The 26034-nt window shown below is 37.5% G+C and overlaps 1 protein-coding gene across 1 annotated transcript in view; it reads right to left on the minus strand.

Annotated features, from left to right (window-relative positions):
• Positions 1–26034, minus strand: part of LOC139140729 (gamma-aminobutyric acid type B receptor subunit 2-like) — a 47147-nt gene that overhangs the window by 369 nt on the left and 20744 nt on the right. Inside the window, exons 3-18 of the mRNA XM_070710115.1 lie at positions 22266–22403; positions 21501–21671; positions 19011–19112; positions 18702–18767; positions 18186–18377; positions 9879–10103; positions 8810–8873; positions 8486–8566; positions 4699–4849; positions 4146–4278; positions 3661–3768; positions 2912–3034; positions 2027–2137; positions 1550–1774; positions 1072–1236; positions 457–568 (exon numbers count right to left, since the gene is read on the minus strand). Of these exons, the coding sequence (XP_070566216.1) occupies positions 457–568; positions 1072–1236; positions 1550–1774; positions 2027–2137; positions 2912–3034; positions 3661–3768; positions 4146–4278; positions 4699–4849; positions 8486–8566; positions 8810–8873; positions 9879–10103; positions 18186–18377; positions 18702–18767; positions 19011–19112; positions 21501–21671; positions 22266–22403 (2167 nt within the window). The remainder of the gene's footprint in view (positions 1–456; positions 569–1071; positions 1237–1549; positions 1775–2026; positions 2138–2911; positions 3035–3660; positions 3769–4145; positions 4279–4698; positions 4850–8485; positions 8567–8809; positions 8874–9878; positions 10104–18185; positions 18378–18701; positions 18768–19010; positions 19113–21500; positions 21672–22265; positions 22404–26034) is intronic.

Consider the following 26034-nt stretch of genomic DNA (forward strand, 5'->3'; position numbering starts at 1 on the left):
AAAACGACTTTTTTAAAATTCTAATATTTTCTGTCTTTGTTTTGTCTCACTGCATGTATGGTTTAAATTTTCAAATTCTACCAAGCACACATACACAAAAGTATCCTCTACGCATAAGTCAAAATACAATATCATATGCAGCTGAACAGCAGCACTATTTAACACAGATGTATCATATGAATTATCCAATGATAAATATACCTTCTTTTTAAGACATTACACTTCTGAAACCGAATGTTTGTGCGTTAATATTATCAATTTTGATTGTCACAGTAGCAGTTCGCCAATCTAAAATTCATATTTTTAATGTTTATCATAGTAAAACACTCAATTTCGTCACATAGTTGTGCTCGTGTAACAACACTTACTTCCATTCCCGTCACAAAACTTGTCATGATAACAACTCTGCAGTCTATCTGAGAAAAACAGTAACTACAGAAACAACACGTCGCACACCTGATTCAGTCTTTGTCACGTGGTTTACTTCAGTTGTCTTCACTTCGTCATCCGTCTCAGTGGAAGTATTTGGCTTCAGTTTTTCCAGCAGAAGTGAAATTTCAGAGTCTTTCTGTTCGGGACAGATGATATTATCATGTGTGTAAAATGTCAAATATTTCACATTCTGTACATGTTTCAGCCGTCGATTTCAAAAAGTGACCATGATGTGAAGGTACACATATCAAAGATTCGTAGTACACTCAAATGTGTAAACTGTACAAAGTAAAGTGCCAGGTTATTGACTAGTTTCGAATGAAATCATGCCTTGCATATACTTTATTTTGACGTTTTAATGGTTATTAGAGCCCATGATATGATGCAACGAATATGTAGAAATGACCCCTATGATCGGTAGTAACTACGTCTAAAACTATCACCAACATGCGCACCTTGGAAATAACGCACTCCAACTACTGTTGTGTTCTCTCACGGCGGAAACAAAGCACAGAGGAAACCATGCACTGGAGTGCTGTCCAGAAAATGCAATTTTATGCTCATTTACGCACATGGTTTTGTTAAATCTGTATTTAAATCAATGACAACCATGGACTAATATGTCATTCTTGCACTAACCTCTGCCAAAATCCTATTAAGCTCAATATTTTCGGCTTTCAGTTGTTGAAATTTCATGGAAATTCCTACGGTGCAGACACTTGGAGGAACTCTGTAGCTGGATTTTGCGTTCGTACATCGAATTTTCCCATCTTCTCCATGCGGGTCTCTTCGTAACTGTAGCAACTTGCATTGTGGGTAAAAATCATCAGCAATTACAAATACTGTTGTGAAATTGCGTCAATAGCCTTCTCTTGAAAGCTGACATTAACTTAGGTGTTTTCATAAGCGTGCCAAGCTTTTCGAATTTTCTTGACATTGACAGGTCAACCGTAAATGATTTATATATATATATATATATATATATATATATATATATATATATATATATATATATATATATATATATATATATATATATATATATTTATATATATATATATATATATATATATATATATATATATATATATACTATTGTGTTATATTATATACATACCTTAGGTATAAACACAAGACATAGAGTTATTGTAGTACAGAACAGAATAAAGAGTGCTATAAGTCCAAATGACGCATCTGGATTATTTGGCATGAAAAATGACAGAGCAGCACCAGTCGTACACATGACAACCACGTTGTAGACACTCATACCGATGTATTTGCTGTCGTTGAGGGCGGGAATACTGACACGACGGGTTTCCCAGGCTAAGAAACAGCCAAACACCTGTCAAGATTCCGAGATAGATTCTCTGTTATGCTTGGTAAATACTAATTTTGATACACAATAGCGTGTTGCACATAGCCAGGTTGAAATTATTAGGTTTTGATAAGGATGATAAAATACAAATTTTGTAAGAAACGACATTGTATAACGGGCAAACTTTTAAAAAACGTTCATCTAAATCCTTAGCTTTGTTTCTTCATGGTTGATTACCATAACAAATCAACTCTTAAGTTCCAAATGCGAACGACTTACCAATAAAATTCCTTTGTAGACATATATCACCGATAGCCATATTGTCATTCGATTGCTTTTGCAATGTTGCATGATGGGAATTATGCTAATATCTCTTCCTCTGGGGTCGGGCTGCAAAGTTAAAGTAAAGGTTTCTTAGAATTATGTTTCACATAATCAAAGTAGAGGTGTGTGAATATACCAGTTTTGTTGTGCTTAATATCAGTATCTCTGCGAACTACTATTTTACAAAAGGGTTTACTGATGGAGTTCCTTTAATAGATTTGCAGGAAGTAAGTTATGTATGGAAGACCGGTCACGACATGCGACATGCGAGTTTTTTTTAAACTGCGACCTGGGAGTTCTTAAACTGCGACATGCGAGTTGCAAAACTAATATGGAGTTTGCATACATGTCATTTCGTTCTCCTCCTAACGATGGATTACAGAGGTAGAGACGAGCTTATTTCTGCATACTTCTACAATGGATACACCCTGGGAGAAATAGCGGCCACGTTAGGACTCCGACATGTATGGAAGACCGGTCACGACCTGCGACATACGACCTGCGTCTTTAACTGTGATCTGCGACCTAACCCTAACCCTAACCCTACCCTAACTCTGACCCTAACCCTTACGCTAACTAACCCTAAGTTATGCCGTTACAATTTTTCTGTCCCTTGGCCTAACCTCCAGGGTTGAGAGCGAAGTAAGGCTTTTTACGAGAGAAAACCTAACCCCTAACCCTAACCCTAACCGCAGATCGCAGTTTTAAAAACTCGCATGTCGCATGTCGTGACCGGTCTTCCATAGTTATGCACGCGACTATAAATTTTTTGAAATTTCTCTTTTCGGCATGCAGTTGAGCAAAGACACTGAAAATGATCGTCTTTGAAGACGCACTCACCTGAGGTTCCTCATAATGTTCCACCCTCTTCAATGGATCATTAATCCCCCAGGAGATAAGAATCAATAGATCAACAAACACCAAGGCGCCCACGATGCCGAACAGCTTACTGTCTTTTATGCTCTGTTATAAAAAATGTATGATAGAGGGTCTATCATTTTGTCTGTTGATTTATACCATTAATTTGACAATTTATACCTCATGAACGCATTAATTGACTTGTCCTTTATGGACCCATTCTGGATGACATCTTTAGAGAACTTTATCGCTCAAATCTAAAGTGAAAAATGTAATCTTTTTGCTGTTTTTGTTTATGTGACACATTTACTTTACTTTACATCTATGTGTTCTTTTACATGACAGATGATCTGTAACTACGCGTCTACTCATGCCTTCTCTACAAGAATTACTACGTCTAAATAATTCTGACTTCCTATTTAAGGAGACTTCTCGCCATCAGGGTAATTTTGTGTCACGCGTATATAATGTATAGTTTGAAAGAAAATCAAATTCTGACATTTGATTATTATCAATTGAACGCAGTTCAAACTGCAAAATACAAATACGACTATTATTTTCAAAGAAAATTAAAATACTTATTTACAAAAGTGGCGACTTCGTTCTCTTAACCAACACTCTTAACGACAGATGCAACCTTAGACAAATAATTTTGAAGCGCAGTGGTAAATTACGAAAGAATTGAACTTTGGAAGAGCCTTATTTCCAACAGCAACACGCTCAATACCCACCTTCTTTTTCAATCTTATATTTGTAAATATACTATGTACTCTCCATGTTTTGGCAAACATGGCGCCATAAGCTAGGGTGAAGCCTAGCGCCAGAAGCCATGCGCGAAGCTGTAGGAAAAGTGAAAACACTGCAGTCAGTGAAAAAGTCGCAAATATGTCATTCCGAATCAAAAGATTATTTCATATATCACATGATTATTCCGTACGCTCCTTATGCATGTATATGAGCCACAAATATCTTGAGTTGTCTTACATTGGTGATTTCTGTTGGTGTTTGTTCAAATGAAAGACAGCTTGCTATTTAGAGAAATAACCGACAATTGCATAGAAAAGGCTTACAACCTGTACTTCATACCTCGAAATGCTAATAGATTGACAATACTTGCGTATATGAACTCTAGAGACGCTTGCTTCAAAAGATATGGTGTCTAACGAGGGTTTGAAAATTGAAGATGACCAACTATATAACTTTAAACGTGCCTCACCGCACACACAACGTCAAAGTTGTTCTGTGCGAGGTATCGCCCGTCCAGTCCAAGGAAGAAAATAGCGGAGTAGCACAGAGCAGCGCCCCCTATGATCAGATTGTTGATGTAAGGACTGGACATCTTGATGTATCTGCGACAAGTAACGATAGCACAGGAGAACGAGGTTTTCAGAAAGATAGGGAGATTTCAAATGTTATTTCTACAAGAGAGACTCGTATATCAGCATAAATTCATGATGGCTGATTTTTTGTTTTACAGGGGTATAATGTTTGTCAGTTTGAACAAATATTAACCCCGCCAGTTAAATTCTCAATCGTGATATCATTTCTGGTATGCCCCAGATTTGTATACAAGCGACTTGACTAAGCTGTAATCCTCAGCATACAGAACAGGTAGGCGTAATGAGTTAAGAGTTCATGACTGAATTAACGCGCCCGCTAAAACCAGACTTGCTCCTTCCATATATAAACGTTCCTCGGATCAGCGGTGGACAAAAGCTATAGGATTTGATATCAAATGCCAAATGATTTCCGCCCCATCCTTATTTTACCTGTAATTTCTGAACTTCATGTTGAAGAAGAGGAAGAGCAGCGCCAACATTATCCCCACGTAACTCAGGCTGCACAGGCCGATGTAGAGCAGTAAAGACACACCGTTGTGTAGATGATGTATGATCGGCCTGTCCCTCGGAGGAAAGCCACCTAGGAGATAAAAAAGAAAAAGTACATCATCATCACCTCTGCAGGTCGAGAACTCTGCCGATTATCGTGGTAACATCAAACCTTCTTTTACACGTCGGTGGTCAGACGTCAACGAGAAGCGGACGTCGAAACTGTCAGATTTACGGAAAAAATGGGGAAGTAATCACCAAAACCTGTCAGTGGAACTTCAGGCGTCGATAGACTGATAACCTGGAAGTTAAGTATGGGCGAATTATTCATCAGGGTGATCGCTATCACCTGTCAGGTTTTTGATTGTGAAGTGTGCAAATCATTGTCACTGAGACACACAGTAAATTTAACCGAGGCACACTTCATCGGCGCTATTTCAAGATATTGGATGAGCATAATTGTCGTATTTCAGTGGTGGAGAAAGTGTGTTCTTTACATGTAGGGATTGTATTGTTCATGGACAGGTCCTTGAAATTACGAGAACATCCATCATGGATTAGTCTTGATCTTCTCTGTAGTTTCGGCACGATACCCAAGTGAACCTTACCGAAACTACATAGAGGTTGTAGACTGACTCATGCCTCAGTTTCAAGTTGAAATTTGAAGAGATTATTCAGTTTTCACCATGTTGCTTTAACAATCGGAAATGATTTTTTTCTTCGTGCAGTTAGTAACACATATAGTGGCGAATATTTTGAATATTTCAAATATCCATAAATGCAAAATCATGAACACCGGGACAAAAAAAGGTTCGAAGAAAGCTATGTGGACCGTGCGATTTTCCAAGTGCAAGAGTGCGCGTTTCAATCGTTCGGCTTTCGATAAAGAACAAAACACATCAGTATCAATCAAGAAAATCCTCGGTACAAAAAAGATCACCGCTTTACACAAACAGAAAAAACTGCAACTTGGATGTTTTCACATTATGTTATGTGGTGTCGAAATTGCACGCGGACATTACTTGCTTAAACGGCCAAAACGAGGCAGGTCATTGGCCACTGCTTTAATAACATAGTAAACAGACAATAAGTATACACAGTCTAGATCAATACATTGTCAAAATATGTTAAAGTACGAGTCTTCATTAGTTTTGGAAAAGAAAATACGTCTCGATAGCGAAAGATGCCTACATACGTCTCGCCCACTGCAAGCTACATGTCTAATCAGAAATTTCGACATCGCTAAGTGTCGAAGTCGAGAGAGGGAGACATTTAACACGCTCAAGAAACAAACGTTCCAACATAACAATCGATTCACAACGTAAAGAATGTACTGGGAAAGTCGACGGTGGCATCTGCTTTCTTTTCATGTACCTTCCAATGATTTTTTTTAAAAGTATTAACCGTGTGCTGCGTATCCATTCACTTAAGGTACTATGTATTGCTCAAACTTCACGTCACCTGAAAATACACCGCCATATTGAAATATCTTTAGATCTATAGAATTGGTTTCAGTTGTCATGGAAACGGTCTTGAACCCGAATTTTGTGATTTTCTTGAAACCTTCGAAAATTTGACTCAATTAGATGAAAAAAAGGAGAGCTTGAAAGTTATTTGCAGACTTTAAATGTGGACTTATTGATTAACAGAATACACGCTAACATTAGGTTTTGTCAATATTAGCGCGTCATTTAGTTTAAGAATTCCGTTCACAAATTTCCGTCAGCCTAAACAAATCAATTTGGTCACTGCCATTAATTTATTGACAGTTCATTTATGCTGTAATCGTGCCATTTGTACATAATCGTTAATGTTCCTGGCGATACAAATGCACCACACGCCGACATCTCATCTCAAAATTGTCCTAGTTCATTAAACGTACGGTTGTTTTTCACGTCACGAAACCACTTCAATTATTAAGTTGGGTAGACGATAGCCTCGTTGAGGATGTCACACAGCATCTAAACAACTCCTCCCATGACCACTGACTTCCAGAAGAACACACCTGATGCTCAGGCCGCGTTCAGAAACATCATACTCCCGAAACGTTAAAGAAACAATCTCTTTGGATATATCAACGACGCTGTTACATTAAGGTACATGCAGAATGCACCTCGGGGACAGATATTCGGACTCTCACATTTTAACAACAATATTTTTTTTGCCTACCACTTGTGGGGGCTCTTTTTCATGTCTGTAGGGGAAATTAAAGTTTTCACCCGCTTATTTTTGTGAAAATACAACATTAAATTTTCCCCTCCGAGTGTAACACCGGTTAGCTGCAATTTTGAATTTCAAATGCATATTGAGTAATGTTTTTCTCTAGTACTAAATTTTGCACGGTGACCCCTGATTTTTATTTTCGCTTTCAAAAGGGAAAACTTGAAAGTTTCCTTGCGGAAAGTTTGAGCGAGAGTTTTAAGCATTGCAACTTCGGAGCGCGTACTACCCTAATTTTCAATTACACTCTGCTATTCGGAGTATTTTTCTGATGTAAAGACTATTCCCAGACCATAAAACTGCACGGCACCTTTCGCAGATGTAGTATTGCTAACATTACAAAAACGGTCCCATTAGGTGGCACCAGCCACGCGTAAAGGGAATACTCGCTAGCCTCGGCCTCACAAATTGTCGTGTTTTACTGTCGGCTGAGGCAGGGGTTAATTATTTCAGAGCTGAACTATTTGATATCCGCCAAAGCCGTTGAAAAGGTCAGGCAATATTGTTGAGCCCACTGCTAGAGGAGCAGATGGTTTTTTTCAAACTGTAACTCGGTATCAATATTCTTCTCTAAATGTGTTTGCTCGACCAAAGAATTGTTGTTCAGTCCCGCACAAAGCTTAACGCTGTACGGTATCGCAAGGTCGTAATTGCTAAGTCACAAATTCGCAAAGCCTGCGACAAGTTAATCCCAAAAAGTAAATGAGTTTGCTTACGATTTATTCACAGCATTTTCAGAAATGTAATCAGCTTAACGACAGAAACATACTGTAATGTAAAATATATTCTAATGAACTGCGCTATGCTACAATTTTGCGAAGAACTAAGCGCTCTCCGCTAAATGGAATGTGAAATTGGGTTGTTCCCATCCCTGTGGTAGTAATTCATGCAATATGGAACATGCTTTTCTGTAACAATCCAAAATAAGAGTGACTGTATATGTTAAAGGCAAGAAGGGCTGCGTTTCTGGGCCCTTTTCGCACATAACAAAAGTGATGCACTTTTCTGTAACCTTGTTTCCCTGGCCACTTTGGTATAGGAGTACCACCGTGACTTCCCCTTTAGCATTTTGTGAACATGAAAGTAAGGCAGCTCTACATTCTGCAGAAGTCTATGAATTTCAGTGATATGACATGTTGCATCGCTGCAGGTTGTGCGTTAACCGTTCGTTCCAGGAATACCAAGGTAAGGAATGTTGCCGAGCAAATATGATTCATGACAAACGACCTCAAAGGAGGGATTCATGGCGCGCGCACTGGTCTCACAGTGATGTGCGCGATGACCAGAAAATTATAATTTTAGCCCTATTTATTGTTAGCTTCTCAAGAACCACAAAGCTCGATGTGTGTACTAACTAAGGGCTTTGGTATCTTTACGGGGTCTTTCTTCTTCAGAATCTTCACATAAGTGAAAAGCGCAAGACACCATAATTATTATGCTCTGTATTATTCAGCTCCCCAGGCGATATAGTGGTACCGCGATCATAATCAGCGACTGCGTACATTACCTGACCAAAACACCTGGTACTCCAATAAACTGATGGTGTCGTCGAAGGCATTATATTCGCCAATCTGCACCGTCTTATCATCTGCATCAGATAAAATAAAAGGCGTATTACGATGCGTGCGTGACCATAAAGCATACAAGACGGAAGGAAAATGTTGACAGTAGCGATTACTCGCGAAGCATTAACGAAGGCAGCCTGGCGAGCAGGAAGTAGGTGATAAAAAAAACGTATGATTTATTTAAAAACCGGCGAAGAACAAATGCATGTTATCAAGCGTGGACTTATCGAATCAAGTTGCCATGGATACAACGGGAAAACACATACCTTGGAATTGCCGTAAGAGAATAGTTCCCAAGCGATCCCCGTTGCAATTGAATCTTAGCGGTCCCTGGAGTTAAAAAAATAGATACTTCGAATCAATTAATAATGATTAATCATACATAAAAAATTGTATCGGTTTTAATGATGTTATACTAAGTTTTTAAGTAGAATGAATAATACACGATCATATTATGTCATTGTCTTTCCAGCAATGATAAAACTGAATTATTCTATATTCTAAAAGGAAGCGAGCGATACGATGCGTTCCTTTGCTTGATTTTCAGAGACAAAGAACCAACTGTTTGCCATTCAGAACACGTGTTTGTTTCATACGGTACTTATTTTAACGTTCCATCGTGTATTCCAATATGTCGATAACTTGTCCTGGGGTTTTTATCGCGCCCGTTCGCAAATCTTGCCTATATACAGAAGGATTTGCATGGACCGATGAGGTTCTTGGAATGTGCGATAAAGCCGCACAATCACTGTTGACCCCGGGGGAGCAAAGTTGTAAACCGGTGAACGGTGGGCATAACTCAAAAGATATTAAGGACTCATTTCACCAGCTGCACCGAGGTCTCTTAAGAGCGACACTGAAAATGATGAAAGTGGTGACGTATTCACTGGTGCTTGGTTCAAGGCACTTCTTAGTTTTAAGGGGAAATCAGATACAACTTCGAAATAAAGCTATGCGCACAATAAAATGAGATTTTGACGGAACTTTTGCTCAAACTCATTCGAAATAAAAATTTCATTCTTTTCTTTCTGAATCAAGAATAAATCTCGGTCATTGCGCGCATGCGCGAATCTACGGCTTGTTCCAAATCTTCAGCAATCGTGTTTACGGATATTTGAAATGCAGTATGGATAGTATTTCCTGTTTGGACAATCACAAATTCGATTTTTCACACAAACAAGACGATTAGCATTTAACAGTCTCTGCAGATACAAAAAAAGACCACAAAGTTTTCAGATGACCAAGGATTCGTACGAGAATGCTAAAATCTGTCCCCTATAGGCGCTATTCTGACTTACAAGACTTTAAGCTGACGAGAATATGGAGAGTCCATACCGTTACACCTGTGAATTCTGTCTGATTCATGGCATCTTCAAAGAGATCAAAGAAGGCGTTACTTTCGTCGTCGACGTCAAGCAATGCTGATATGTTTTCAACTTTCTCAGCCACTCTGTGCAACGCTGTTGCGATGACCCAAACACTGTCATACGCGTAACTGTGCAACGAGTGATAGAGATCTCCCCGTGAAGTATCATATTGTCTTCTGTACTCATCAGCGCTCTATAACAACAAAAACAAACACAAAACAAACAAAAGAAAACAAAAGAACAATCAGGGTTTGCGTCCTATACTTTTCTCTTTGACTTTTTAGTTACTGGTATGTGAACGGTTATGTAACGCTCAAAGTTATCGTCAAGATGTAGAATTAAGGAATTTCGATGTCAGATTTGCTGAATTGCATGCAGGCAAAGGGACATCTGCTGTTTTTCATCCTGTATCCACCAATCAGCATAGAGGTTGCCGACTCGACATCATCGCGTTGAGAACAATTGTGAACTTGTTTATGAACTTGTGCATGCATCAAGACAGCATCACATGAAAAAAGCTGAAGAGGACGGATTTCGCTGTCCGTGACATTATCACCATCACATCATATGTCGTCTCAGATATTCTGCATATATATATATATATATATATATATATATATATATATATATATATATATATATATATATATATATATATATATATATATATATATATATATATATATATATATATAGGCAAAATACTTGATATACAACAATATATGCACATATACTGATTCTGTACATGTGTCAAATACGTTAAGTATACACGTACGTATACTAATAAAATACAAAACTACAGTGTACACTTTATGTGCAAAGATCTGCATTACGTATACTCATGATCTGCATAGAAATACGCTACGCATATCAGCGTATTGGATTGTTCCATATACATACATATATATATATATATATATATATATATATATATATATATATATATATATATATATATATATATATCTGTGCTAACAATTGAAATAGTACGTTAAAAATTGAACTGAATGAGTGGCTATTTTTGAATATGTTGTAATTAGCTTGACGTTTTTCACTGGCTTATGTCCAGTTTTCCGATTGGCTTATGTCCAGTTTTCCCATCGGCCTATGTCCAATTTTCCGATTGGCTGATGTACTTATATTCTGATGAGATTCAAGCATTGTTTTGAGTTGTACCACTTTGTTGAAGGTATATCAGTAAAGGAAAGTTGTATTTAATCAGTAGGGAGATGCTTAATTCTGTTAGTGATAAACATTAGTTTGTAGGTGGAGATAGAGGCACGTACAAATACTGTAAGCTTTGATAATCTAGGGTTGAATTTAAAATGTCATTTAAAAAAGGCCTAACACAGTGAGGACTTTGACACCTGTACCAGAATTTGGAATGGGCCAGAGCAAATATGGCGTCCAGTGATTGCACTTGAGCAGCGATACTAACTACTTATTCTTACTGCCTCATGCAATTAATTTTCTAAGTATCTTTCTTCGTGATTCATATTTGAAAGACATTCTGTGTGTGTGTCTCTAGATTAGTTGAGCAAATATTAATGTGATTGAGGGTGGGAGACAGTTTTACTGGCAAGATCGATTGCTACGGCCATGGAAGTATTATACTTCCGTGCTACAGCTGTATACAGCTGTACTGCGTGAGGGCGCCCTCAAGGAATCCATCAGATTTTGAAATGGAAAGTTTTACTTGTTGGTGTACAAGTCTAATTAGTACGCATAACACCAAAATAAAAATATCAAAAACTATAGAAGCTGATAAAAAGGATCTTCAGACTGATTAAATAACGGTAGTCAGAGGAAGGTTTGACAAACTTTACAAATATAAATAAGGGAGCCTTCAGTAATTATAGGGGCTGGGCCGGAAAAATTGGGGGCAGGGTCACTTTTAGAAAACAATTCAAGGGGAGGGTCACTTTTATGAATCTATCTTGGGGGAGGGTCACTTACGACAGAAGCTGATTTTATGGCCAAAACTTTGATTGTCCATGTGATATTTCCTGAATAGCAAATCACCAACAAAATACATGCACATTATAGACCGCTCAAAAAAATCATAGTTTCATCATAGACCACAATGCATAGTGAATCGACATTACAGTTAAATTCCAAAATCAAATGTGTTGCACAACCATAGACCACTCTAGTCTAATCAAGAAAATTAATATCAATAATCAAGCATACATATATGCACAGATTAATCTAATTTTGTACTAACAAAAAAACATTCACAGTTTCATCATAGACCGCAATGCATATTGAATCAACATTTCAGTGAATTTCCAAAATCAAATTTCTTGCACAACCATTGACTTGTAACCACTCTAGTATAATCAAGAAAATTTATATCAATAATCAAGAGTACACAAATGTAAAGATTTACCTATTTTTGTATTGGAAAAACTATTGATAATTTCATCATAGACACCATGAATAGTGGTGTGCGCGAAATTCCCCAAGGCCAAACTCTCCCTGTAATTACTGAAAGCTCCATAAGTTATTGAAGTTAAGTTACTTTTTTCAATATTACAACAGATATAGCATAACAATGCCACTCACAGAGTGTGACTGCAATATGTTCTTCTATTTTATTTTAATTATTTTCAAAATAAAGGCCAGAGTCATATGATATTATTTGCAGTTATAGGTCAACTTTATGAAACATAAATTTTCAGACCAATTAGACATACAAAAACAAACATCAATTAGTGCAGACGCAATACACTTTCTAATGTACTTTCTAATTACACTACCGCTGAGGCAATGTCACTCTAATATTGTGCCTTCTTTACACCTTATTCCAGCCACAAGACTCAAATCTGCTCCAATGGAATAAAACATGCATTCACACAGCCCTAAAGATATGCCTTGACAAGATAAATGTCATCTCTGAGCCCAAACTGGATAACTTCCATCCAGGCCAGCACCCCTCCCTATAAACATTTATGCAGACACATCAGGCCAATATCAGAGCATAACAATGCCACTCACAGAGTGTGACTGCAATATGTTCTTCTATTTTATTTTAATTATTTTCAAAATAAAGGCCAGAGTCATATGATATTATTTGCAGTTATAGGTCAACTTTATGAAACATAAATTTTCAGACCAATTAGACATACAAAAACAAACATCAATTAGTGCAGACGCAATACACTTTCTAATTTACTTTCTAATTACACTACCGCTGAGGCAATGTCACTCTAATATTGTGCCTTCTTTACACCTTATTCCAGCCACAAGACTCAAATCTGCTCCAATGGAATAAAACATGCATTCACACAGCCCTAAAGATATGCCTTGACAAGATAAATGTCATCTCTGAGCCCAAACTGGATAACTTCCATCCAGGCCAGCACCCCTCCCTATAAACATTGATGCAGACACATCAGCCAATATCAGAGCATAACAATGCCACTCACAGAGTGTGACTGCAATATGTTCTTCTATTTTATTTTAATTATTTCAAAATAAAGGCCAGAGTCATATGATATTATTTGCAGTTATAGGTCAACTTTATGAAACATAAATTTTCAGACCAATTAGACATACAAAAAAAACATCACATTAGTGCAGACGCAATACACTCTCTAATGTACTTTCTAATTACACTACCGCTGAGGCAATGTCACTCTAATATTGTGCCTTCTTTACACCTTATTCCAGCCACAAGACTCAAATCTGCTCCAATGGAATAAAACATGCATTCACACAGCCCTAAAGATATGCCTTGACAAGATAAATGTCATCTCTGAGCCCAAACTGGATAACTTCCATCCAGGCCAGCACCCCTCCCTATAAACATTGATGCAGACACACATCAGGCCAATATCAGAGCATAACAATGCCACTCACAGAGTGTGACTGCAATATGTTCTTCTATTTTATTTTAATTATTTTCAAAATAAAGGCCAGAGTCATATGATATTATTTGCAGTTATAGGTCAACTTTATGAAACATAAATTTTCAGACCAATTAGACATACAAAAACAAACATCAATTAGTGCAGACGCAATACACTTTCTAATGTACTTTCTAATTACACTACCGCTGAGGCAATGTCACTCTAATATTGTGCCTTCTTTAAATCTTAATTTTGAATTTTCCAGACACAGGCCAAAATCTTATGCTATTATAGCATAACAATGCCACTCACAGAGTGTGACTGCAATATGTTCTTCTATTTTATTTTAATTATTTTCAAATAAAGGCCAGAGTCATATGATATTATTTGCAGTTATAGGTCAACTTTATGAAACATAAATTTTCAGACCAATTAGACATACAAAAACAAATATCAATTAGTGCAGACGCAATACACTTTCTAATGTATTTTCTAATTACACTACCGCTGAGGCAATGTCACTCTAATATTGTGCCTTCTTTACAACTTATTCCAGCCACAAGACTCAAATCTGCTCCAATGGAATAAAACATGCATTCACACGCCCTAAAGATATGCCTTGACAAGATAAATGTCATCTCTGAGCCCAACTGGATAACTTCCATCCAGGCCAGCACCCCTCCCTATAAACATTTATGCAGACACATCAGGCCAATATCAGAGCATAACAATGCCACTCACAGAGTGTGACTGCAATGTGTTCTTCTATTTTATTTTAATTATTTTCAAAATAAAGGCCAGAGTCATATGATATTATTTGCAGTTATAGGTCAACTTTATGAAACATAAATTTTCAGACCAATTAGACATACAAAAACAAACATCAATTGTGCAGACGCAATACGCAATACACTTTCTAATGTACTTTCTAATTACACTACCGCTGAGGCAATGTCACTCTAATATTGTGCCTTCTTTACACCTTATTCCAGCCACAAGACTCAAATCTGCTCCAATGGAATAAAACATGCATTCACACAGCCCTAAAGATATGCCTTGACAAGATAAATGTCATCTCTGAGCCCAAACTGGATAACTTCCACCCAGGCCAGCACCCCTCCCTATAAACATTTATGCAGACACATCAGGCCAATATCAGAGCATAACAATGCCACTCACAGAGTGTGACTGCAATATGTTCTTCTATTTTATTTTAATTATTTTCAAAATAAAGGCCAGAGTCCTATGATATTATTTGCAGTTATAGGTCAACTTTATGAAACATAAATTTTCAGACCAATTAGACATACAAAAACAAACATCAATTAGTGCAGACGCAATACACTTTCTAATGTACTTTCTAATTACACTACCGCTGAGGCAATGTCACTCTAATATTGTGCCTTCTTTAAATCTTAAATTTTGAATTTTCCAGACACAGGCCAAAATCTTATGCTAGCATAACAATGCCACTCACAGAGTGTGACTGCAATATGTTCTTCTATTTTATTTTAATTATTTTCAAAATAAAGGCCAGAGTCATATGATATTATTTGCAGTTATAGGTCAACTTTATGAAACATAAATTTTCAGACCAATTAGACATACAAAAACAAACATCAATTAGTGCAGACGCAATACACTTTCTAATGTACTTACTAATTACACTACCTCTGAGGCAATGTCACTCTAATATTGTGCCTTCTTTACACCTTATTCCAGCCACAAGACTCAAATCTGCTCCAATGGAATAAAACATGCATTCACACAGCCCTAAAGATATGCCTTGACAAGATAAATGTCATCTCTGAGCCCAACTGGATAACTTCCATCCAGGCCAGCACCCCTCCCTATAAACATTGATGCAGACACATCAGGCCAATATCAGAGCATAACAATGCCACTCACAGAGTGTGACTGCAATATGTTCTTCTATTTTATTTTAATTATTTTCAAAATAAAGGCCAGAGTCATATGATATTATTTGCAGTTATAGGTCAACTTTATGAAACATAAATTTTCAGACCAATTAGACATACAAAAACAAACATCAATTAGTGCAGACGCAATACACTTTCTAATGTACTTTCTAATTACACTACCGCTGAGGCAATGTCACTCTAATATTGTGCCTTCTTTACACCTTATTCCAGCCACAAGACTCAAATCTGCTCCAATGGAATAAAACATGCATTCACACAGCCCTAAAGATGTGCCTTGACAAGATAAATGTCATCTCTGAGCCCAAACTGGATAACTTCCATCCAGGCCAGCACCCCTCCCTATAAACATTGATGCAGACACATCAGGCCAATATCAGAGCATAACAATGCCACTCACAGAGTGTGACTGCAATATGTTCTTCTATTTTATTTTAATTATTTTCAAAATAAAGGCCAGAGTCATATGATATTATTTGCAGTTATAGGTCAACTTTATGAAACATAAATTTTCAGACCAATTAGACATACAAAAACAAACATCAATTAGTGCAGACGCAATACACTTTCTAATGTACTTTCTCATTACACTACCGCTGAGGCAATGTCACTCTAATATTGTGTCTTCTTTAAATCTTAAATTTTGAATTTTGCAGACACAGGCCAATATCTTATGCTATAAGAATATCTGTGCTAACAATTGAAATAGTACGTTAAAATTGAACTGAATGCATGGCTATTTTGAAATATGTTGTACTTGGCTTGACGTTTTTCACTGGCTTATGTCCAGTTTTCCGATTGGCTTATGTCCAGTTTTCCCATCGGCCTATGTCCAGTTTTCCGATTGGCTGATGTACTTATATTCTGATGAGATTCAAGCATTGTTTTGAGTTGTACCACTTTGTTGAAGGTATATCAGTAAAGGAAAGTTGTATTTAATCAGTAGGGAGATGCTTAATTCTGTTAGTGATAAACATTAGTTTGTAGGTGGAGATAGAGGCACGTACAAATACTGTAAGCTTTGATAATCTAGGGTTGAATTTAAAATGTCATTTAAAAAAGGCCTAACACAGTGAGGACTTTGACACCTGTACCAGAATTTGGAATGGGCCAGAGCAAATATGGCGTCCAGTGATTGCACTTGAGCAGCGATACTAACTACTTATTCTTACTGCCTCATGCAATTAATTTTCTAAGTATCTTTCTTCGTGATTCATATTTGAAAGACATTCTGTGTGTGTGTCTCTAGATTAGTTGAGCAAATATTAATGTGATTGAGGGTGGGAGACAGTTTTACTGGCAAGATCGATTGCTACGGCCATGGAAGTATTATACTTCCGTGCTACAGCTGTATACAGCTGTACTGCGTGAGGGCGCCCTCAAGGAATCCATCAGATTTTGAAATGGAAAGTTTTACTTGTTGGTGTACAAGTCTAATTAGTACGCATAACACCAAAATAAAAATATCAAAAACTATAGAAGCTGATAAAAAGGATCTTCAGACTGATTAAATAACGGTAGTCAGAAGGTTTGACAAACTTTACAAATATAAATAAGGGAGCCTTCAGTAATTATAGGGGGCTGGGCCGGAAAAATTGGGGGCAGGGTCACTTTTTAGAAAACAATTCAAGGGGGAGGGTCACTTTTTATGAATCTATCTTGGGGGGAGGGTCACTTACGACAGAAGCTGATTTTATGGCCAAAACTTGATTGTCCATGTGATATTTCCTGAATAGCAAATCACCAACAAAATACATGCACATTATAGACCGCTCAAAAAATCATAGTTTCATCATAGACCACAATGCATAGTGAATCGACATTACAGTTAAATTCCAAAATCAAATGTGTTGCACAACCATAGACCACTCTAGTCTAATCAAGAAAATTAATATCAATAATCAAGCATACATATATGCACAGATTAATCTAATTTTGTACTAACAAAAAAAACATTCACAGTTTCATCATAGACCGCAATGCATATTGAATCAACATTTCAGTGAATTTCCAAAATCAAATTTCTTGCACAACCATTGACTTGTAACCACTCTAGTATAATCAAGAAAATTTATATCAATAATCAAGAGTACACAAATGTAAAGATTTACCTATTTTTGTATTGGAAAAACTATTGATAATTTCATCATAGACACCATGAATAGTGGTGTGCGCGAAATTCCCCAAGGCCAAACTCTCCCTGTAATTACTGAAAGCTCCATAAGTTATTGAAGTTAAGTTACTTTTTTCAATATTACAACAGATATATATATATATATATATATATATATATATATATATATATATATATATATATATATATATATATATATATATATATATATATACTCTTTTACATATATACATATCCAATGCTGTCAATTTTCATTAATGATACTTATTCTACAAAATATCAATTATGAAATAGTACTATTCTCATACATTAATGAAAATTTAATCGGTTTCATTGTAATCACTACTCACAAAACCGGATATGGTGTGTTCTGGACTTGCGCTCAGATGTAGCAAATCTGTCGCTAGGAAACCATTGGCTGCTTCCACGATTTCGTCGACAGAACATTCTGTCGCTGGTCTAGAGCTGTTCCACCAATTATCCTCAGACCAGCCGGGGAGAATCCACACGTACTTATCGCCAAACAAGCGTTGCCTGTAGATCTGTGATAAAAACGTCACGAGTTTCAGTCTGAGCGGAGAAGGTGTAATCTAACACTATGGTAACAATTTGCGAGACTGGACAAACTCATTCACTGATTCTTTCAAAATGATGGTTTGGTTGCCATGACAACATTCAAAGATAACTATCCACCTATCATGTTATTTCGCAACGGTTCCATAGTTTTTATCATGGTACTCTAAGAAATTAACTACTTTGTGGTGAAGCGTGACCTCATACATGTTGAGCTTACTTTGAAAGGCTGCACGTTCAATAGGAACAACCGCGTACATTTCATAAAAAAGAAGAAATAATATGGAATTTACCTGACAGAACACAATGGGTGCCACCTCGTTGTCAAAGAAACCCAGGATGATTCTTACCCCGGATTCCTGCCATCAGATAATAAGTAACTATCAGAACCTGAATCTCAAAGAGTGCAGATCAGTATAATGGATTGTGAACGATGCAATTTTCAACGTGCCATAAAACGAACAGAGTCTATTATTCTAATAGCCTATATAAAACCCTGCTGTACGTCAGAGAAAATTTCTTCTATCATTGTGCTCTGCAAAACCCCTGAAATTCCTGCCTGAAAATAATTTTGAAGAATTGTCAAGTAGAATGTCACAAACCTTTATTTTCTGCAAGGCCAATGTCGGGTCTCTGTCAAAATTTGTTACTTTTGCAAGATGCACCTTGGTATCTTCTAAGAGTGTCGCTAATTTACTGTGTGCCTGTTGGATAAAATAAATCGAAAGTCACATATCTAAAGCTAAACGTCAACTCCTGTAGGTCAATACCCGTGCAAGAGATTACAATGTTTTGCAGAGACTATCGTGGAACAAACTTTTCAGTCGAAGCTTCCTGAACATACTGATCAAATATCGCATTCCATAAAACAAAACAGAAATTGTTGTCACACCGCATGAGCGGACGTTTGCATTTGGAAGAATGCGGCATTGTACCTGGGAATAGCGTCATTGTTCGCTGACGTGTAATAGCTCTATTTAATAGCAAAATGCAAGACACGATAACCTATTTGCTCAGAAAAGCCGGACTCGATTGAAGATGGGATTTGGGATGCTATACGGTGTTCTCAAAGTAAATTTGTGTACACGCACTCGTCTGTTGAGACAGGCTCTTGATTTCCCTTAATATCATTTGCAATGGGATCACTTACCATGGCAAGAGCTTTTGTAACATGGTGACGTTACTGCATGTGAAATCACTTTCGATGACATCAGTTACCACGTCATCAATTACAATGACATCACTTAACAAAGTTTCACTTGCCATTCCATGGCTAATATTGCTTATTGGGACATCGCTGAACATCACATCATTGTTGTGACATCACTTACCATGACATCAACATCAGTTACTGCGCTCTCACTTATCCTGACATCACTTGCCATCACCTACTCAGAAATCACCCGTTAAAACACCGCAGCATCACCTACCACCACATCAATTTTCAAGACATCAATTACCACGATGTCCTACATAAACTTCACCTTCTAGGCCATGACGATGATTTGCCATGGCATTACTTTCTATGACATCTCACATCGTGATGTCACACGCTATAGCATTACTTTAAGCGATACCCCTTACCAGAATATAATTTACTGTGACAAGACTTACCGCGACATAACTTATGATGACATCAATCACAGTCATATCACTTAAAGCAAAATTACTTTGTGTGATATCTCTCGTCATCATATTATTTCATCATAACGTCACTGATAACGTTAGAACGACATGCCTTTGTACAGTGTCATTTCACAAAATACTGCGATCTACTTGTCGACCGATCTTAACTGAAATGCATGTTCACTTGCGCGAAGTCTGACGGGTTATTTGGTATGACAAATGTTATATCTCTCTAGAGACGTTCACCAATAATGAATAGCAAATTGGAGTATAGGAGTGATGTACGGGTTGCTCAGACTGAAAGAAATACGGTTGATCGACAAGAGTATGAATCATGTATATGGAACATTGTTAGTTGTCTTATTAAGGTAGAATGCGCCTCGGGGACACATATTCGGATTCTCAATCATTTCAATTCCTTTCTGATCTACAACTTGTGGGGGCTCATTTTAAAGCTCTTGGTGTAAGAAAACTTTTCACAGGCTTAGATTTTCAAAGATCGAAAATTTAAGTTTTTCTCCATAGAGTTAACACAGAGATGGCGGCCATTTTGAATTTCAAATATCGGTAAATCTTGAGTAATTTGTCTCTCTAGTACCAAAATTTGCACGGTGACCCTCGATTTTTATTCTTGATTTTGAAATAGAATGACTGAAATATCCCTTATGGAAAATTTGAGTAAAAGTGTAAGGCTGTAACTTTCGAAGCTTATACTACCTTAATATTAATTACAGAGGTTTGCTTGTCAAATTTAAGCTATAACACATATCGTTACACAGTGAAACGCTTATCCAAATATTCTTTACAAGCGCATCGTTGAGTGAGTTGTATCGCATAAAATATCTTTAAGGTAGATTAAGACTTTGACGTTCAATATTCAGACACGTCCTTCAGCTGGTTAACTTGATATGAGAAGCAATCATTGCAGAATCGTTTCCATTCAACATCTTTATTTCAACCAAATTGCTATTCTTAGCAATAATCTACCAATTTCGATGAGATCAACCCATTCATCCTTCGCATTTATTCGGGCAATGTAGAAACTTAATGTACAGGTTCCCTTAACCAAGATAATACCTGCACTTGGATTCCTCAGCTTTTTGCATGGAAAAAAAATATTTTATTTTTTGTGTGCTGAAAATTTCTCAATTTTGTTGTTCACTTCAATGCTATTGGGTTACGGTTAATAATATTTAATGACTAAATTACCTTCTAGGATTCTTGGCTTTGCGTTCGTCATATTCAACCTTTCCTTAGCAGACATACCTTTTTGTCTACTTGTTACTTGGATGATAGTTTAATAACAAAAAAAGACCATGCAAACAAAGAATCTAAATAAATAAATAAATGACCATGTCCCTTACCTCAACATTACTCAGAGCCACATTCCTCACCATGCACCTCAACACAATGTCACTTACAGTGACATCACTTGCCATTACATCACTTATCATGACGTCACTTACCAACTCAAACGTGGGCGTATTTTGATGAATGCTAGCAATGCGAGTCCAGTTGAAATACTCCAGCAGTTTTAATTTGGCGGGATTGAAGTCGGCTTCCGACGGAACTGTGCGGAAAAACGTCGGGTACTTTTCTCTTTCGGATAGAAACGGCTCTTTATTGGCGAAAGAAATCTGTGAACAAAACATGCTTGTCGGTACTTCAGTTGTTGCGACTGTTTCCTATCGGCGGCTCGTATAATCTCATTTAATTTCCTTTCCTTTCATGTCGACAACGGAACCACAGAACTGAAAAGCTGTAGTACATGGATCTCCGGTAGTATCACAAAGCATTAAATGGTTTTTTTTGTGGTTCCAATAAGCGATATGGCAAGCCAATAAATATGAAATTGCTTACATATGAGGTGTGCATTCCTGTCGACGTTAAAAGATGAGTAAATTACGAGATTTTCCTCTTTCATATTATGGTTGACTAGAAATGCAAGTTCTGCTGCAGCAGTTATAGAAAGTAAACGTCTTTGGATAGTGAAACCGCGTTCTAAAATTTGCAAGATGTTGAGTTTGAAACAATAGCATGTCCATGGGATTAAATTACTGGAGTTGTAAACTTTCTCAAAACATAAACGCGGTTCCATGGATCATTGAACCGCGGAACAGCTGCTTTTTATCCCTCACAGTGGTTTGTAAATAGCTGTTATAAAAATCTTTGTACTACATGTCTATAGGTATAAAATAATTCGGACACATGTGGATCGTTTTCAAGCTTACCTGTGTAAGTTTCCACCAACTGACAGTTTCCGCTATTGGAGCTGTAACGTTTGAACAGATTCCTCCCAAAACAACAAACTTCTTTGGTTTCGTCGCCATAGCATCAAAGAAAGCTTTGGTACCAACAGCCATATCACACTGTAATGAAAGAGAAATTGCAATCGTTGTGATAGACCATTGAGAGAGAGAGAGAGAGAGAGAGAGAGAGAGAGAGAGAGAGAGAGAGAGAGAGAGAGAGAGAGAGAGAGAGAGAGAGAGAGAGAGAGAGAGAGAGAGAGAGAGAGAGTGTTGCCCTATGATTGAAGGGCATCCGATGCCTGTTCATGCCATACCCAATAAGAGAGGCTACGATAATATTATGTTTCAATCTTTTCTCTCAGATTTGTTCGCATCGACAAAATTTGAAGAGTTTCGGTAGGGTTCATTTTCGAGAACTTAAGATGTCGGAACCCTCGGAGGCTCTGAGGTCAGAGGAATCAGAGGTAGATTCATTAATACAGCGTAGAGCAGGCGGTCTCAGAATTTCGGGCAGAAACCCCGAATCACTGGTATAGGGATCATAAAAGTAAATTTTACTCATATCAAAACTCTATATCAGAAAACAGTGATGTACTGTCATTTAATTCTGACCTTGCAGACAACAGTTAATAATTAATGTGTCGGCCTCACATGATGTCCCTCTCGATCAAAATCAGCCTTGAAATATTCTGTACTGCATTTTGCCGCCAATTGGGAAATAGGGCGGGAAACACTCTGTGAACACTGTTGTTTCGGATTTGGATTCAAGTTTGCGTTCGGGTTGGGGGATATGGAAATGGAAACAATTTGAATACCTGGGGCGTACTTATACTTGTATGTCTGCGGGCGTAGCCATAGTCTTGTGACGTGCTTTGACTACAAAATTATAACGGCAAAACTAGGCACACTTCATTTTCTTCGGCCGTATATTGTACGACCGATAACTCGGCGCTGAGATCGAAGTAGATTCAGAATGCATTGTGTTGAGGTTTCAATTTCAGCAAAATTTCCTTACAAATTTTCAAATAAGTATACGAAAATTGAAAATTGTATTTTTCAGTCGTTATAGGAAATATTGCGAATATGTGTAAGATCGAGTTAGTTAAGCTCTGAAATTCTAGTCTTTGAGGATGCGAGTTGGGCTTTGAGGGGCTCTGTGTGGGTCCAGAGATCCAAGAGCTCTATCTCGGAGCTCCTCAGAGCTCAGAGGGCTGTGAGAGCTGAGGCTCTCAAAAATCAACTCTATCGTGGGGGTAGAGTGTATCCAGCCATTCTTTGGTGAGTAAAAATGGGCCGCAAAATACAAAATTCTGTTCTTTGTCCAGCTTTCTCTGTGATAAAACTTTGACAAAACATCTTAAAATGCACAGCATAACACCAAACATTTGCCGTGTTGCCGGTGACTCAAAGTGATATTCTTAGCCTCAAATTGACAACATTACTGTAAAAGGTTTTCGTCGCAGCGAAAGTTTTCAGGACTTGTAGAATGTACAGATATAATTTTCACGGAAACCACTTTCCCCTCGGGGCTAAGTTTGGGAGCCTTACCACTGGTTTTGAGTGAAATATATTATAGATCAAATTACTTAAATTAATTTTAGGGAAGTTCGACCTAATTCACAATATCTCTTCCCGCCATTTCTTTGTATAATCAGAAAAAGAGAGGTAACCTTTATATACTAGAGTAGCTCGTTATTCAAAACACAACCGATAGGAAAGGACTGAATGAATGAATGAACACGAACAAGGTAATATATAAATGTGACAGACTATAACTTCTATTCAAATCAGTGAAAAGTTATCAAATTACAAAAGAATGCTTATAGACATTGCCTGACATTATGTATGACCCCGAGAAAATTATATTTCTTTGGCAGAATTGGGTCTGTTCACTTTTGTACGGTCTAATAATACATAAACACAAATAATCAAGTTTACATGATGATAATTACATTACTGAGAGGAGAAATATGCCATTTACCGGTCGGCGTATTTTCCAAGGTCAGAAATATTACATTTTCGAAAACTCTTAACCTCCTTTCTGTGTATTTCTCTTCATGTGTGTGTGTGTGTGTGTGTGTGTGTGTGTGTGTGTGTCCCTCCCTACCTCTTTCTCCCCCTCCTCTCTCTGTCTCCCTGTGTGCCACTCTTCAAATCTTTCTTTCTGTCCTCATCTCGCTATCTCAGATTAGATTCTAGTTTCAGTCGCTTTGTGTCTATGGCGACTATTTGTATACGGTCATTGCAAAGTTGATGTCCCAGGCAATATTGAAGGCCCTAGCTAAAAGGGTAGAATGTGTCTCGGGAACAGATATCCGTACTCTAAAACTCTTACATTCCTTTTTGGTCTACTACTTTTGTAGGCTCATTTTGAAGTTCATGGAGTAAATAAAGTATTCCCCCTTTTTTGCGAAAGTCACAAGTTTATTTTTCCCATTGAGTTACCAGACTGATGGCGGCCATTTTGAATTTCAAGTGTCGGTAAATCTTAGGTAATTTGTTTCTCTAGTACCAAAATTTGCATCGCAACCTCTATATTTATTCTTCATTTTGAAAGAGAGTGGTTGCAAGTTTGCTTGTGGAAAATTTGTGCAGAAGTTTAAGTCTTTCATTTTCGAGGCGCGTACTGCCTTAAGATAATCGTTTGTAGCGGACACGAAACTGAAACTACGAATCGCGGCTGTCCGGTCACAAAAAAACACACGTTCGACTCTACACGTCATTGTTTGTCTACGATTGTATGTGTTAATGTTTTATTTGTTTATTTAAAGGAAATGTCTAATAAAAACACCTACTGCTAGGATCCCGCGTTCCCCGCGGGTGGATCTACCTCCCTATTAGCTACAATAGCTACAGGCAATATAGCATTCTCTGAGAAGATCCCGCTGTTTGTATCGACATTATCACCGGCGAGGGAATGTGTGCAGTTGGTTCGTACCAATCGACGATACACTCAGTACTCACAATAACCATCACAGCTCGTAAATCAGCTTGTAGACGGTTTGCCTTATTCCCATTGGTATTTCTAGCGTGTTTCACAGCGGGCTACACGTAATTGGGACACCGTATCCGTGTTTCTGTTAAATTTAAGTAAACATCATCGAATTTGATCCCGTGAAAAAAAAGCATGGCTTTATACTGCCGTTTGATTGGCTTTCATGACGGAGTTCACTTTCCGTGGGCGACAACAACGCGTCAGGTGAACTGTGTTTGTTTTCCTTGCAACACAGACGCTACAATGAAATGTACACCTTTTGATGAAGTGACAGGTGACATATTTCAGATCGAACGCGCCATTTCTAACTTTCTCAATATGCGATGCAGCTCAATCCATCACTTCGGATTGGCCTGAGTGAATCACCTATGTCTTTGCAATAATTACCTAATTGTGATGACAGCTGAACGATTTAATAAACTTGACGTTTTGCGACCATAATAACTACCGGTATAAAAGAAACAAATTTTGGCCATAGAACTGTGTGCATTATCCTCGACGAATGCTTTTACGTATTGTATGTATGTATGTATGTATGTATGTATGTATGTATGTATGTATGTATGTATGTATGTATGTATGTATGTATGTATGTCCGTCCGTCCGTCCGTCCGTCCGTCCGTCCGTCCGGTCCGTCCTTCCGTCCATCCGTCCGTACGTTTGTGTGCATGTATAGATGGATGGATGTGTGTACATACGTATATGTGTTTGTTTGGTTCCATAACCCCTGGAAATATTCTACGCTATCTGTTGTGA

Source organism: Ptychodera flava, chromosome 9 (genome assembly GCF_041260155.1).
Source record: "Ptychodera flava strain L36383 chromosome 9, AS_Pfla_20210202, whole genome shotgun sequence".
Taxonomy (NCBI): Eukaryota; Metazoa; Hemichordata; class Enteropneusta; family Ptychoderidae; genus Ptychodera; species Ptychodera flava.